General features: G+C 37.8%; 1 protein-coding gene across 7 annotated transcripts in view; it reads right to left on the reverse strand.

Moving 5' to 3' along the window:
* Positions 7,264–17,576, reverse strand: part of TMEM232 (transmembrane protein 232) — a 243,920-nt gene continuing 233,607 nt past the window's right edge. For 5 of the 7 annotated variants that reach the window (XM_005661576.3, XM_013995016.2, XM_021084612.1 and 2 more), the window contains 2 exons: positions 11,980–12,073; positions 7,264–7,870 (listed from right to left, as the gene is read on the reverse strand). In XM_005661576.3, coding sequence (XP_005661633.3) covers positions 7,655–7,870; positions 11,980–12,073 — 310 coding nt within the window. In that variant the 3' untranslated portion in view covers positions 7,264–7,654. Of the gene's footprint in view, positions 7,871–8,211; positions 9,341–11,979; positions 12,074–17,576 lie in introns of those variants that run through there. The other 2 variants (XR_002341851.1, XM_021084613.1) reach the window with 2 other exon arrangements.

Raw genomic sequence — 17,576 nt, forward strand, 5'->3', positions numbered from 1 at the left:
TGAATTGGGGAGGTGAAGTATAATGAAAATATAGAACTGTTATTTGCAACCAGGAATGATTTTGTCCCCCAGGGTACTTTGTCAGGACTCCTAGGGGATGACCGATGGGGCTGCTATTGCCCTCTAGTGGCTAGAGACCAGAGGTGCTGTTCCACAATTAAAATGCACAAATGCCCACCTCCCCTCCACACTGAATAACTATGCAGCCCAAAATATTGAAAGTGCTACTTTGTTAAAACCCTGCTATAGACACTTGTACTTTGTTAAAACCCTGCTATAGACACTTGTGGTATGAACTCAGTGGGATGGTTATAATGGTATAAGGGAAGAAGGAGTTTTAAGCAACACAAGAATTTGGAGATAATACACTCTTTCTTTGGATTTTTTCAAAACTGAAATATAGATGATATTGTGTTAATTTCATGTATATAGCAAAGTTATTCAGTTATATACATTTTTCAGATTATTTCCCCTTATAGCTTATTACAAGATATTGAACATAGTTACCTATGCTATATAGTAAATCCTTGGTGTTTAGCTATTTTATGCATAGTAGTTTGTATCTGTTAATTCCAGACTCCTAATTTAATCCCTCCTCCTTCCCTTTCCTGTTTGGTAACCACAAGTTTGTTTTCTCTGCCTGCATGTCTGTTTTTGATTTGTAAATAGATTAATTTGTATTATATTTTTAGATTCCACATAAAAGTTATATAATATTTGTCTTTCTCTACTTACTTCCCTTATTACTATCTAGGTCCATCCATGTTGCTGAAAATGGCAGTGCTCCATTTTTTATTACTGAGTAATATTCCATTATATATTTCCTTATATCTATTTATCTCTCATCATTTCCTCTTAAAGCCAGTCTTCCGTTGATAGACACCTGAGTTGTTTCCCTGTCTTAGCTATTGTGTAAATAGTGCTATGAACATTGGAGTGCAGCTGTCTTTTCAAATTAGACTTTTTGTCTTTTCTGGATATATACCCAGAAATAGGATTTCTATGATCATACGGTCACTCAATTTTAAGTTTTTAAAGAAACCTCCACACTGTTTTCCATAGTGGCTGTACCAATTTACATTACCAACAACAGTGTAGGAATGTTCTCTTTTCTTCACACCCCCTCCAGCAATTTTTTTTCATTTTTAAAAAAATTTTATTGAGGTATAGTTGATTTACAGTGATTTGATAATTTGTGCTGTACAACAAAATGATTCAGTTATACATGTACACATATCTATTGACTTTCAGATTCTTTTCCCACATAGATTATCACAGAATATTGGGTAGAGTTCTCTGTGCTACACAGCAGGTCCGCATTGACCAGTCATTTATTATTTGTAGAATTTTTGATTATGGCCATTCTGACAGGTGAGATGATACTTCAGTGTAGTTTTGACTTGCATTTCCCAAATAATTAGTAATGTTGAGCATCTTATCATGTGTCTGTTGACCATCTGTATGTCCTCCTTGGAGAAATGTCTATTTAGGTCTTCTGCCCATTTTTTTGATTGGGTCGTTTTTTTGGATATTGAGTTATATAAGCTAATTGTATATTTTTAGATGTTAACCCCTTGTCAGTCATATGGTATATTATTTCTTAGATCTTGTATGTTCCTTTTATTTTTTACTTTCATTTGTCTGTCTGCTGTTCTGATTGATTTCCATCATTCTATCTTCACGATCACTTATATTTTCTTCTGTATTATTTAGTCTTCTATTCATTGCCTCTAGATTTTTATCTCAGCAATTGAATTGTTTAATTTTTACTGGTTTCCTCTTTATAGTTTCTATTTCCTTGTTACAATGACCTGCCTTTCTCTAAATAATCTTCCTTAATTTCTTTAGCATTTTTTATAAATTCCTTTTTGAACACAGGGTCTAGAAGACTGGTGAGATCTGTTTCATTATTTGTTCAGGGAAGCTCCCTTGTTCTTTTAAACGGGGGTAGTTTCTCTGCTTTTTCATTTTACTTCAGTTTCTTTGTCTCTGTGAGTTTAGGAAAAACATCTATCTACTGTGGTCTTGAAGGGATGTTTATGTGGGATCATCTCTGGGTAGACTGAGTCCAGTATTTTTGATGCAAGGGCTGGTTTGGTATGTGTACCAGCCATGTCTTTCCTCAGAATGTGCTAGCCATTATTCCTTTGATAGGAGATATGATTGGTGTTGTGGTGTCCAGAGCCTGTACTGGGAGTGAGGTGGGACCTCCTCTACTCTGTGGCTGCTACTCTCCTATCAGGAGTGGGGTCTGCTCCCCAGCTGTTGAAGTAGAAGCCTTAAGGGTAGCGTTTAGTCAGGCTCTACTGCCCTTGAAGGCATGCCTTGACCCAAAGGAGATAACCACTGAAGCAAATGAGGCCCACATGGCCTGTGAACCTCTATGCCACTTGTGGCAGATGTCCACAACTCTACCTAGAATCAGTCTCAGGGTTGTGTCCCCCTCTCTCTCGTGTTCATCCCAGACCTAGTGATAGGCTGTGGTATGCAGTAGACTGGGGCTTGGGGCCAGGGTGCTGTGACTAAAGGAATGGAGGTGGCTCTGCTGCTAAGACCAGGATTTGTCCACCCCAGGTCTGGCTCCAGGCTGTAGTGTGGAGTGGGCAGAGCTGGAGCACTCCCACTGGGGAATGATCAGCTGCATACTCCCACCCAGGGCTGTCTACCTGAGACTCAGCATCCAGCAGCTATGTGTTTCTGTGGTGCCACCCAAGGCATGCACCAGTACTTTCTGCTGCAGCTGCCTTTCTCTCCTGTGCCTGCTGACAGTGGTCTCCCTGCTTCCCCATGGACCACACCCTAGTCTGTTTCCATGCAGCTAGATTGAGTCTTCTCCCTGGGTCTGTCTGCCTGAGATTCAGTGCTTAGCCACTACCTGTGCTTGTGGTGCCACTGGTGCATATCCTGACATTGTCTACCCCGTCTGATTAGTCGTCTCCATGTGTGTGCTGAACATGGTCTCCCGGTTGCCAGGATCATACCCCAGATGGTCTGTCTCTGCACAGCTAGCCTGATCCTCTGCCCTGATCTTGTGCCAGGTTGTGGTATGGAGCAAAGGGGCTGGGGTGTTCACTCCTTTGGGTTGGGAAGTGTGTTGCGGCACTAGTCTCTCTCTTTCCTGCATGTGCATACCCTTCAGAATAAAGTATAGACTTCTCCATCCACCCTTAAACCATCCCAGGAGATTTCCCAGCAGGCAAGTGTACTTCCCAGGACGAGGATCTGCCCATGTGGACCTTATCTCCCTTAAAGGTTCCTCCACGGGAACCAGCCCCATCCTGATCCTTTTTAATTTTTTCTCCCCTACCCAGTTTCGTGAAGGTCTTTTTTTTTTTTTTTTTTTTTTTTTTGTCTTTTTGCCATTTCTTGGGCCGCTCTCACGGCATATGGAGGTTCCCAGGCTAGGGGTCTAATTGGAGCTGTAGCCACTGGCCTACACCATAGCCACAGCAACTCGGGATCCGAGCCGCGTCTGCGACCTACACCACAGCTCACGGCAACGCCGGATCTTTAACCCACTGAGCAAGGGCAGGGATCGAACCCACAACCTCATGGTTCCTAGTCGGATTCGTTAACCACTGCGCCACCACGGGAACTCCTCGTGAAGGTCTTTCTTTCAGCTTTGGTTGTATAGGAGATCTTCTGCCAATTTCCAAGTGGTGTTCGGTGAGCATTCTTCCCCATGTAGATTTTTGATGTGTTTGTGTGGGAAGGTGAGCTCCACATCCTCCCACTCCTCCATCCTGATCCCCATCACCTTTGAATTTTCGATGTGATAAATATTTTGTAATTAGAAAGGTTATTCAAAATCAACGAGTAGGCAGTTATATGTCTCAGAGAGGACGTTTATTGGAAAGAAAAGAAGAATCAGTTACTTGAATTGTAATCACTAAACATTACTATATAGTTTCTGAAACTGTTTCTGTGAATAACTTGTTAAATTATCACCTCTAAACATCCCTTTCTCCCACATACCCACTCAATAATGTCAAAATAAAGATATCTGTTTTGGGTATTTTCTTCCTTAAGCCTTTTTGTCATGCCCCGCAAACCCTGTGGATCTTTTTTGCTTTTTTAAACTGCACTAAAATAAATGTTTGTTTTTATATTTCTGTTACTCAGAATTTACTATTTGTCTTTTCTCCTTCGTCTTCTAATATATGTCTTTTAATTTCTAATATCCTAGTGAAAGTAGCTAAAACTCCTATAAATATTTCATTCTCAATACGCTAGAAGGTATATGCGGTAGTTTGTGTGATAAAGAACTTGGTTTTGTGGTTGCTAGGAAAAGAACTTTAGAGAATTTATTTATTTATTTATTTATTTTTTGTCTTTTGTTGTTGTTATTGTTGTTGCTATTTCTTGGGCCGCTCCCTCGGCATTGTTGTTGTTGTTGCTATTTCTTGGGCCGCTCCCGCGGCATATGGAGGTTCCCAGGCTAGGGGTTGAATCGGAGCTGTAGCCACCGGCCTACGCCAGAGCCACAGCATATGGAGGTTCCCAGGCTAGGGGTTGAATCGGAGCTGTAGCCACCAGCCTACGCCAGAGCCACAGCAACGCGGGATCCGAGCCGCGTCTGCAACCTACACCACAGCTCACGGCAACGCCGGATCGTTAACCCACTGAGCAAGGGCAGGGACCGAACCCGCAACCTCATGGTTCCTAGTCGGATTCGTTAACCACTGCGCCACGACGGGAACTCCGAGAGAATTTATAATAAAGGAATATATGATGATCTGGATTTGTTCTCTTAAATACAAGTCAGCACAGAGGAGTTCCTGTTGTGGTGCAGCAGAAATGAATCCGACTAGGAACCATGAGGTTGCAGGTTCAATCCCTGGCCTCGCTCAGTGGGTTAAGGATCTGGCATTGCTGTGAGATATGGTGTAGGTCACAGATACAGCTCGGGTCCTGCGTTGCTGTGGCTGTGGTGTAGGCTGGCAGCTATAGCTTCAGTTGGACCCCTAGCCTGGAAACCTCCATATGCTGCAGGTGCAGCCCTAAAAAAAGAAAAAAAAAAAAAAAAATCACAGAATACACAGTAGCACAGAAACAAGGTTTAGATAGACAGAAACTCTGACCTGAGATAGGTTAACACTAATAATAATAATAATAGTAGACTCATTTAAAGATGAATAAGGGTTGTAAGAGCTGTAAAGGATAAATAGTGGCATACCTGCCTCATTCTCCTTCCTTCTTCTTCTCCTCACTTAAAGTGGAGAGAACCGGGAAAATAAATGACTCAGGCTGAAGAACACAAGAGGAACTAAAAAAACCCATCTGGTGTCCAACCCACCTGAGACTCATAGAAACTTTAGTGACTGTTGAGGCAAGATTAATAAATGATGAAGACCACCAGCTGAATTTGTGTTAAGTACTTCTTGAAAGAATTAAGGGTTAATTATAAATTGTCATAAAAGTTTCTTTTTAAGCTGTTTACATTAACTTAAAAAGGAAAGCTTACATAAAAAACAGAAGAGAGGGCCTAAAATGCAAAGAAAACCATGAGAGAGGTGTGTTGCCAAATTTTTACAAATTTTAAAGAATAACAAGAATAAAAAATTTTAGAGAATAATTTAAAAATAAAGGTATTTATCTATCTAGTTGATTAGTCAGACTCATTATATCTTTACTCATATTTATGTATTCTTAAATTTATATATTATTCATGTATTTATGCAAGTGTAAATGTATATTCTTTTTTAGCCCTTTTCCAAACCTCTACCACTGTGAATGAAAAAAGATCTTTTAAAAAAGATATGAATCCATAAGGAGAACATATAAAAACACATTGGAAATACTAAAAAACTTGTGGAAGTAGGAAAGCAAGTGAAAAAAATGGGAACAGAATAAGCAAAATAGGGAAAAAAACAACTAAGTTTGCAGTTTGGAAGTTTTAAGGCAGACTAGTCCTTGCCTCAGAATAGCAGAATAGTTCTGAAATTGAAGGCATGGGGTTTCCAAAATGATTTTTTTTTAATCTTATGTGAATTTTTAAAAATTCTTATAAGTAGCAGTTACATCAGGATTTTTAAAAATTCTTTTAAGAAGCCATGGGATCTCTATAGAGTCCCTTTCTCACAACTTATAGCCCAGTGGTTCCCTTTCTCTACAACCAAGAAGAAAGATTGTTACTTTAAAAGGCAACTAGGGTTTGATAACGCTGAGAGTAGTATGGATAGAAGGATGGTAGAAAATCAAGACCTCCATGGGCAGAAGAGAGGGACTTCAAGGGGGAGAGTCAATAGTTGAAGGAGGAAGATTTCGGATGGGATTAGATTCAGAGAAAATGGACTTTCTAGGGGAGATACTTCCTGTTACAAGTAAGGAAAGCAAAGATTGATGAAGGTATTTGGAAGGTGCATTAGGAGATATTATTTCTGAGAATGTATATATTCTCTGGATGAGGAGACAAGGATGAGTCAAAAGTTTTGGGAGAAGCAACATAAGTTTGAATCACCCCTGTAGGGAAGCAAAAGGGGAACACCCTTGAGTCCTCCTATTTTTCTGCCCTATGTTATTGTCATCTTAAAGAATGATACTGCAAATTCACATAATGTCGTTCACAAACTTGTGGCCTATGTGTCAAATTTAACTCAAAAGTATGTGATTTTTTTTTTTTAGAAAAATCAGTTGCCAACATTTTGAAATTTATCAACTTTTATTTTTAAAAAGATGGAGGGCTTCTTTTTAAAAGGCTGGATGCCCCCAACACCACTGGACGCACACTGCAGTGCAGCCAAGTGGTGGGAAGTTTCTTTGGGTAGACTATGTATTCTTTTGCCCCATCACTAATTTATGTTATGTTACCTTTCTGAACTGGAAGTCATTTGAGTTTGACATCCCAATAAAGTTTTTGTCTCTCGAATATCACCAAGTCACCTGTGCAAAAGTGAGCTGTGATTATTTATCTTTTTTAGAAAATGAGTGTAAGGTATCATAAGAACCCCACTCCATTACTCTAACCCATGGATTGAGAGTATCAGAAAAAGTGAAGGGTCGATTTTAAAATGATCCCTGACTTGATGAATCCCTCCAGTAAGTGCAAATACCTTCTAGGACCATACAAATCCATTCTTACCACCTTATCTGCCAAAGCAAACTCACTGTCACTCAGAAGACTCCTTTGGTATCTGTTAAAGATGAATTCACCCTGAGATGACTGGCCTGTCCATATTTGTCTATATAGAGTAATTTATCGAATTCATGCTTCTGACATATGGTTTGATTTAGCATAGATTCACTATGAAATACAAATTCAAAAAGAGGCCTTACTTCTTTTATTTGTATAACAGTTGTTATAGGAGCATCAGTTGATGTTCACTCCTTTTATTTTTGACTCATTAATAATTTGCAGTTCATTTCCATCTAACAGTCCAATGAGTGTCAATACTCCAAGAATCATCAAGTATGTGTAGGATCACAAGATAGGAGTCAACCAGGAAAAGCTCTAGCCATATTCTTAAAAATATTTAACTAGCAAAATGCTTCACTCAAATATTAAGGGCTAACTGTTAATTTGGGACTAGATAGGACTCTTAAAGAGCCTGCATTAGGATAACAACTCCTTTCTAAGAAATGGCTTACAGTTAATTAAGAATTTTTTTCCTAACTTGTAACTATCTTGGTTTCTTGCATGCAATGAATTTCTGGCTTATAGACCTCGGTTTTGAGGGGTCATTTTCTTTTCTGATGAAATTACTTCAGTCCTAGGAGGAAGCTCATAGGGTTTGGTTTGCTTGTGCAGTTTCTCTTCTCTTCTCTTCATAATTTCTCTGAGGTGCTTTTTCTCCTCTAACTCTTTATTTTTACGTTCTTCGGCCTCACATATTGCGTCTTCATTTTGTCGGATCTTTAGCTCTTCCTGCCACTGTTACAGAGAGAAAGTGTCATTTATATATGATTTTCCATTAAAAAATATATCAATTTAGCTTCTCAAAATGTAGATTCTTTTTTTTTTTTTGTCTTTTGTCTTTTTTGTTGTTGTTGCTGCTATTTCTTGGGCCGCTCCCGCGGCATATGGAGGTTCCCAGGCTAGGGGTTGAATCGGAGCTGTAGCCACCGGCCTACGCCAGAGCCACAGCAACGCGGGATCCGAGCCGCGTCTGCAACCTACACCACAGCTCACGGCAACGCCAGATCGTTAACCCACTGAGCATAGGGCAGGGATCGAACCCGCAACCTCATGGTTCCTAGTCGGATTCGTTAACCACTGCGTCATGACGGGAACTCCTCAAAATGTAGATTCTTATATCCAATTATTTTCTTGGTTTTTCTGATATTCTTCAGGAATTTATAATCTATCATACTAGAAAACTATATAAGCCATTTATAGAAAGTGTACAAGACCCACAAAAACTAAATTCCCTCTTAGCATTTTTAATAATAATGAACCAATAATAATAGGGTTTGAATTTCTATATACCAAAGGAATTTTGTTTTCCCATAAATATTGGTCTTGACATGACTATATGGAAGCTGAAAATGAAAAAGCAAGCCAAAGCAAAACAAAAGAAAAATATATTAAAATGAACGGCAAAAAAGAAGGATAGTAGTTGTTACCTGAGAGGCTGGAAATGAAGTTACTGGGAACTCCAAAAAAATAAAAGTCCTTTTGATATTTCAAAAAAAATGAAATTAATAGGAAGACAAAGGCTGACGTGCAAGAGACCAGTACAAATATTTCATAGGAATTCATCTCAATTGAATATGTTAATTCATAACAATAATAGCATTCTCTGGAGGCGAGAGTGCTGGGAATAAGTAGTTGGAAGTAATGAGGGCAAATCCAGCAAACATAATCATGAGGACCCCTTTCTCGCCCCTTCTAATATCTTTACTGAGGGACATGGCAAAAAAAGAAGAAAAAATCACCTCTTCAGGCCAGGTAAAAAGTTCAGGGCAGAATGACCTCTAGCATGAAATATTAAAAATTTCTAAAGATACAACCTGCATTGTTCATTTTGTCACCCTTAGCCCGTGCACTTCCCAAGGACTAGACAATTCTTAAAAACCTACCAATTAACTTGTAAATTACTACATACCAGTGCTGTGAATCATGACTGTTATTTATCATCTGGAATATACAGATACTCATAAGCAGACCTAAACTTCAGCATCCACAACACATCACTCAGCTTTCCAAAGGCAAATATATATTTTTTAATGTCAATGTACTCAGATTAAATATTAAATAAAAATCATGATTTTTAAATTTCCAGTTAAACTTTACAGAGATATGAAATAAGAGAGTTACCTGCATTTATCTTTAGACTGTTTTTACACACAGTTATTATTCACCTAAGTTTCACTTCTCAGAGGCCATTTTTACATCAAATATCTGGAAAATTGAGGAAGAACATTCCAGCACAGGCTGAAATTCATGCCTTGCCTTAGTCTACAAATTCCATGATACCTATCTATGACATATAATTTTCTCTCATATAATAAATAATACCACTTGTTTGACAAAACTACCAATTTTATGATATAGCATAAAAGTAGTAGTTCGTAGAGTAAGGACGGGATCTATAAACAAAGACAACTAATGTACCCTGTATGAGAGATCTCAGTGTACCTCATGACTTTGTATAAAAAGTCAAGAGAGGATGAATTCTTAAGAACTCCCAGTAAAACAGAATTCTTTGGTTTCCTAAACCACAAGTATAAAAGCAGTAATTGGGTATCATATTGCTCATGACCACGAGGCATCTGTTTTGGTTTTTTCCTCCTTTGTGGGAACTTGGCATAGTTAGAATTCTCTATAACGTTATGATCCTTCTTTTTGTTAACCCCTCCCCCAAATGTAAACTTTTCTTGCCCAATTTTTTTCTCTGTTGACTATGACAGATTCCATTTGGACAGTGAATTGTCTTTTCTTTTATTTCCCATTATTACCATCAATTGTGGCAGCTGGGAGGATGCAAATATGCTTGAAGTTGATGGGAAAGAGAAGCACAACATGGCTTCATTCAGCCCATTCACTCAGGGATTCAGTCATCACTCTATGGAATACGAGGCAGTGTACAAGGCACCTTAATATCAGCTGAACAATTAGTTATCTGCCCTATTCCTTGCCTTTTCAGGGACACTTGATAAAACTCAATTGACTTATTCTTAGCATAACAAATTAAAGCTGTAACTGGGTGGTTTTGGTTTTTGTCAATGCTACAGATTCTTCCTTCCTTCCCCCATTAAGGTTAGGAAATTATAAACCAAGAAATTGAGCAACTATGAAGAACTGGCAAGAAAAGTGGATCTGGAGTCCAGAGATCTGGTTTTGTGTGTAGACTCAGTCATTTACTAACTTTAAAACCTTGGGCAATTAACTGAATTGTAAATCTACATTCTTCTTATTGGTAAATGCTTTACAGAGTTGTAAGGATTAGATTAACTATTTAAGAGTATTTTGTAAAGTAAGATGTAAGTACAAAGCACTCTAGCTATAGGCTATCTCAGAGGAAATGGTATACACGTGAATACTTTTAAAATGTGATAATAAGAGAGATTTCCAAAAACCTTCCCAAATCAATACTACCAAACTACTAATTATTTGGTTAGGCTAGTCACAGATCTAACAATCTGGATCCTATCTTTTTTCAAACATACTTTCAGAAAGGATTCCTTTACCCATCGGATATAACCAGATTGATGGCAGTGACCTCTTAGAGAAAGGAAAAGATAATGGTTTTTTTGTTTGTTTTGTTTTGTTTTTAAGATAATGGTTTTTTAGGAGCCATTTCCCAGCCTCCTCTCTCTCATTCAAAACAACGTCCTCTGTGTCTTTAGGCTGATGTGTTTAATCACAAAATGATTAGTCTTTCAAATCTTTCAAGGGTAAAGAATAAGTCAAAAGGTTTTTGTTTTATTAAAACTATCCTATACATGTTGATAAACACTGGCCACCCGCTATATTTTGTAATCTAGTCTAGATAATTTAGTTGCAGTGAATAATAAAATGTTGCTGCGATTTAGGAACCATTAGGAATTTTTGATAATGCCCTATACATATGATATATTGGTTTAACATAAATTTTATTAGTGAATAAAATAACAATAGTATAACTCCCATTTTGTGATTCCAGGATATTATTCAGATTCCAACCCCAATACTGTGGCCACTGCCAGAGCGGCCTAAATATTAACTATGTGATAAATAACTACTTAATGGAATCAATAAATGAAATAATCACTTATCCTTTCTCAAAACATCACTAATTAAAGGGAACAAAAAATTTAATCATGGGAATATAAACACAATCTGATAATGCTGAACTGGTGATAAAATTAATATAAAATATTCTTCATGTTATTGAATCTACACTATATTCAAAGAAAAAAAACAAAAAATAAGTGCTCTCTCCTACCTTCAACTCTTAAAAAGAAGTCATGAAATGATTTGGCAAGAAATCATTGAGTAAATACAGCTCAATGGATTAAAATATGTTAAGTAAATGGCCTTGTATTGCCACTGCTTGTTTAACTCATACCAAGAACAAAATCATTGACTAAATATAGGTCAGTGGATTAAAATATGTTTAAGTAAATGGTCTTTATTGCCACTGTTTAACTCATACCAAGTACAAAATGATTAAAGTCTTTCTAATATTTCAGGGGTAAAGAATGGTCACTGAAAATTGAATCAAAAGATTTTTGTTCTATTATTAAAACTACACACTGCAAAAGAAATCAGTGTTACATGTTCAGTATAAGATTTTTGCCACAAAAAATTATTAATTTAGGAAACAGGATAAGGCTAATATTTTACAAATGACAGAAAGCCAAATTTTGTGTAACCCAATAAAGGCGCTGAGGTATATAGATAATATAGTGAGATATAATTCAGTTTGGGAAATCTCAATCATGGCTCTACTTTTGAGTTCCATGTATTAATGTTTTCATCTCAGAATGACACTTTCGGACTCAAAATGCCTTCAAAGAACAAAACTTTTGCTGCTAGTTTAAGAAAGTCAGTCTTACGTGATGGTCAATGATTCTTGCCAACTCTTTATCCACCTTGGTGAAAAAATCTGGATGTGGAAACAAGGGACGTTCTGGCAAAGAAGAGTGTTTCCTTTAAAAGAGCACAAGAACAGAGCCAATGTTAGGTAGAGATATTCTTCCTCCCCAGAATATATAGATTTGCAAATCATTGTTATTAAGCATTTTGATTCTATATTGTTAATGTGAAAAACTTACTCTGTGTAGACGACTACATATTAGCTTTCAGTTTCTGTGAGACATTTTGAGTTACTAAAACTGACATTTTTGAGGGAAGGGCATGACATATAGAATGAGAACTAGAAAATAATACAAAGGTGATCTTCTCGAAGATATAGCTATTACAGCTGGTCAGCAGCAAATGAGATGCTAGGATATGAAAGGCTAGAGGAAGCTTGAAGTATACTATGCCCACTGGGGTCACTGCCACACACAGCCCCAGGACCCTGAAAGGTGTGCTGGAATATGGTTTTGAAGGAAAGACAGCAGGTTTAAAGGAGAAGCTCTTAGGAAAGAGCCTAAGGATAGATATAGCTGGGGAGAATTTCCATATTCAAAAAAAACCTGATTAGTTTTTAATGCATAATGTCTAATACACATTTTTTCAAGCTGCTTCCTATACCCTATTTGACATCCTATGCTTCTTATATCACTACATCTTCTTGCTTGATGCCTCACTAAACACTTCCCAAATCCTTCCATTTAGCTTCATCTCTACCATCATTTTCCTAATCCCAAACCATTACCTCTTACCCTGGACTAAGGCCTCCTCCTTTATAACCCCTGCATCCACCATGCCTTACTTGTTTTCTCATCTCTACAGTGTAGCCAAAAAAAATTTCTTTTTCAAAATACAAATTGGATCATGTCAATCCCCTGCTTCAAACTCTTCAATAATTCTCCCTTAACTTTAGGATTAAGATTATATATGTTGTTGAGGAAGCATGATGTCAACTGTGCATTTCTTTAAGTGGCTTTCATGGCTTCTCCACACTGACTTCTCTCTCCCTTCTTGGCCCAGGTCTACACATTCCTAACACATGGAGTTTCTTGCAGTTGCCATAATGTGCCTTGCTCCACCTGACTACTATTTGTTTGCACGTGCTGTCGCCCCTTTCTCCAATGTCCTCTGCCTCTCCCTCTCTATATGTAGAGATGGTTAATGCCTACTTATCCTTTAGTTTCTCAGTCAAGCCCACTACCATAGCTCTCAATCTACCATGGGCCTTTCCTTCATCACACTTACCTCAGTTGTAACTTTACATTTATGTGTACCTGTATGAGTTTTGTCTTCCTGACTAGAATATGAGCTGAATGATGGTAGAGACTTGTATTTGTTTGCTTATCCTTGTCTCTGCAGTACCCAACACAGGGCCACTAGACAGTGAATGAATGTTTGTTTGTTTGGGGAATTATTGGGTGAATAACTGAAAGCTGTGATGTACTTTAATCCCCTTTATATTCCAGGCCATCAATAAGAGTCTATAACCCCACATGCTTATGTCACTAGAGCAGTGTCTAATATAGCACAAGGATGACAATCTCAGGAGATAAGCCATAGAGTGGAGCTAAGAGCAGGGATTCAAAGGAAAACAACTCAAGTGACAAGTGACCAGGGAAAATATATGGCGCCCTCTCCTAACCTATAAGATTCATAAGTTTTGTGGGGCAGAAGAGCAATGAACTTCCCACTGTATGTAGAATAGGAGCCCTAGCCCTGCTTTTAAAATATTAAAGGAAAATATGATTCTAGAATGCTGGGGAATTAGAGGACAGCTGGGGGCCAAGACCTGGGTTAATTATATTCATTCAACAAAATTTGGGCACTTCTGATCTTCAAAAAATCGTGCTAAATGCTGTGAAAAGATAAATGCGATAGAACTTTTATTTATTTATTTATTTTTGTTTTTGTTTTTTGCCTTTTCTAGGGCCGCACCCTTGGCATATGAAGGTTCCCAGGCTAGGGGTCTAATTGAAGCTGTAGCCACCAGCCTCTGCCTCAGCCACAGCAACTCCAGATCCGAGCTACATCTGTGAACTACACCACAGCTCACAGCAACGCCAGATCCTTAACCCACTGAGGAAGGCCAGGGATCAAACCTGCAACTTCATGGTTCCTCGTCAGATTCATTAACCACTGAGCCACGACGGGAACTCCCAATAGAACTTTTAAATTAGTTAAAGGTTAAAGGTGTTCAAGCAAGGTACCTCAAATTCCTTCTTGAATTATAAAAGTTTAAAGAAATGTATAATAATATAAATAATATTAGCAAGCCTTTAAAATGGGAACATTAGATGGATATGATTGTGCATCTTGGATTTCTAGTTATCGCAATTGAATAATTTGTACTAGAATAGTACATAAATAACTATAATATGAGACAATACAACATAGGACAATGTGAGATATAAGAGAGTTAAATATTCAATGACATAAACAGATAAATGTAGTAAGATAGTTAAGAAACAGGTTCTGGACTCTGATCTCTTAAAGTTTTATCCTACGAGTTAGTATTATTTAATCAAACTGTTCCACAGTGTCTCTATTTTTAATACAAAGAAAAATGCTTTCCTTTTTATGTTTTTATAATACTAAAATAGGATAAAAGAGAGTTCCCTGGTGGCCTAGTGTTGTCACTGCTGTGCTGTGGGTTCAGTCCCTGGCCTGGGGACTTCCACATTCTGTGAGCATGGCCGAAAAAAGGGGGGGATAAGACATAAAGCATGCTTGATGGAGTGAATACTACACCAATTTCAGCCATACTATCCTTCCTTGACATTATCATTATTTAAAAATCCAGAGGAATAAACCATGGCTTTTTGGTGGTTCTGAAATAGAAGAAAAGAAAAAATTAAGAGAGAATGGAATGGAAGACAAAACAATTAAGATGAGGCTTAAATGAGGTATTCAATTCTAATGTTTGGAATTAAATGGGAAATAGAGAAAAAACTTTCTGGAAAGAAGATGTATTACAATCCTAGGTCTGCCTTAACAAATTATGACAAATTGGTAGGCTTTAAAAAAAAAAAAAGAAAAACAGAAATCCAGAGAGTTCCTGTTGTGGCTCAGCAGAAACGAATCTGACTAGTATCCTTGAGGATGCAGGCTCCCTGGCTTCGCTCATCGGTTTAACAATCCAACATTCCTGTGAGCTGTGGTATAGGTCGCAGATGTGGCTCGGATCTGGTGTTGCTATGGCTGTTGTTAGGCCAGCAACTACAGCTCTGATTTGACCCCTAGCCTGGGAACCTCCATATGTGCTGGGCGCGGCCCTAAAAAGACAAACAAACAAAAAAACGAAATCCATTATCTCATTGTACTAAAGTCCTCAATCAAGGTGGTGGCAGGGATAGTTCCTCTGAAGGCTCAGGGGAGCATGAAGTCCAGGCCTCTCTTCATTCCTAGTGGCTTTCAGAAATCCTTAGCATTTCTTGGCTCATAGACACATTGCTCCTGTCTCTGTCTCTGTGTCCACATGCCTACTCCTTCTGTGTCTCTATATGTCTTCTTCTTTTCTGTCTCACATAAGGACACAAGAACACTGTGCACTTAAGGCTCACATAAGACCAAGAGAGCTTTAACTTTTCCTAAAGCTAAAGCTGGACTAAAGCTTCAACAGGCTTCTTCCTGACTCTAGGCCCCTGATCTCCCTTTTCCTAGAGCATTTATTTAGAAAACCTGCAGTTATAAATTAGTTCTCTTCTTCAGCCTTTTTACAGTTTTTTGAATCCAGAAACACCTTTCTCCAGAACCTGAGAGCCATCAAGATAGTGCTCCTCTCTTCCAGTCTCTGTGGGAGAGTAGGGCTCTGACTCAGGTGACAGGAAACACAGATGACCTCATTACACTGACCAGCCTCTCCTCTAACATCTCCCAGTAATTTTCCACTAGCTCACTGCAGCATCAAAAAATCCTCCTGTTGTTTGTTTCAGGGGAGTTAAATTGTATCTCTCTCCCCTACTGCAAGACTTGAAGTCTTCTCTGCCTATTTAATTTGTCCAGTGTAATTCCTCTTTGAAACGACCTAATTCAAGATGATATCATCTTGAAATCCTTATCTTAGTTACCTACATAAAGTCACATTGACAAGTACAGGGGCCTAGAACTTGGACATATCTTTTGGAGGACACAATTCTACCTACTACAGATGACAAAGCAGGAGCAAAAATTCAGATGAAGAAAACAAAGGACTCGTGTAGAGAGAAGTATATAGACTGAGAATAATGGGACATTGAGAACATTTAGGTGAAAGTAGGTGACTCATTTATTCACGCATTCATCATTTACTGAAGACGAAATGTTGTTACAAGGACAGAGAAGAAAAAGATTTTTTTTTCTTTTAACTTAGATACTGCAGTCCAGAAATTCAAAGTTTACCTGGGAGGGAGACATGTAAACAGATATTTACAGTATACTAGACAAACTGCTGTAAAATAGTAAAATAGGATTCTGTGGAGGGCAAAGGTGGAAGGTGGCATCAATTAACTTAGTCCTAACTTAGAGTGAGCGAAAGAATATTTTCTGAATGAGTTATGCATGGTTGTTCCAATAGGATGATTATGGATTGAAAAAAAGATGCCTTTGAGTTATGTTCAGTTTTTAAAAAATATATCAGGGATAAGACAGGTACAGAGATATTTACAAAAAGGCAAAAAACCCAAACACCAAAAAAATGGAAAAATACCATTATTAATACAGAGTTATGGTTTGTCATGTCCCCAAGCTCTTCTGAGAACATAAAGTATAGAATGAGCATCCCTTTAGAACACACACCCCAGGACCATGTGGATGCCTGTGCATCCAGCCTCTTTAATCCTGCATTTCACACTCTGATCCAATCTACTCAGCAGGTAAAATACCACTTTTATCTCTGGCAGACTATAATAATCCTTGCAATTACCAAACAAGGGGAAGACGCTGTATTATTTAAACAAATCATAGAACTAGACAAACCACTGCAAACCTTGTTAGAAATTGAATGACTTGACTCCTTATCTCACTTTTTTCTTAGAGAGAGAAATTGAATACCTATGAACTCAATAGTCAGCATTTTCTCTAGTATACTTTTCATTTTTGAGGTTCAGTATTGATCTATGATCCTCAGAAATGTCCTAGACATATGACCTTTCACTGATTCAAAACTTAACTTGTTCCAAATAATTATATACTTTTTCCCTTTGGGAAATTTTAAAATTTCATTATTTGGTTACTAGAATACTCTCTTTAACCAACTTCCTCCCTCAAAGACTTTAGTTCCACCCAAGATTTTTATTTTTATTCCAGCTTTATTGGGATATAATTGACATAAAACATTGTATAAGTTTAAAGTTACAGCATTATAATTGATTTTTGTTTTTTTATGGCCACACCCACAGCATGTGGAAGTCTATTTCTCTTTCATAAATAAGTTCATTTGTGTCATTTAGATTCTACATATAATATTTGTCTCTTTCTGTCTGGATGACTTCACTTTGTATAATCTCTAGATCCATCCATGTTGCTGCAAATGGCATTATGTCATTCTTTTTTTTTTTTTATTTTCCCACTGTACAGCAAGGGGGTCAGGTTATCCTTA

This window comes from Sus scrofa, chromosome 2 (genome assembly GCF_000003025.6).
Source record: "Sus scrofa isolate TJ Tabasco breed Duroc chromosome 2, Sscrofa11.1, whole genome shotgun sequence".
In the NCBI taxonomy this organism is placed as follows: domain Eukaryota; kingdom Metazoa; phylum Chordata; class Mammalia; order Artiodactyla; family Suidae; genus Sus; species Sus scrofa.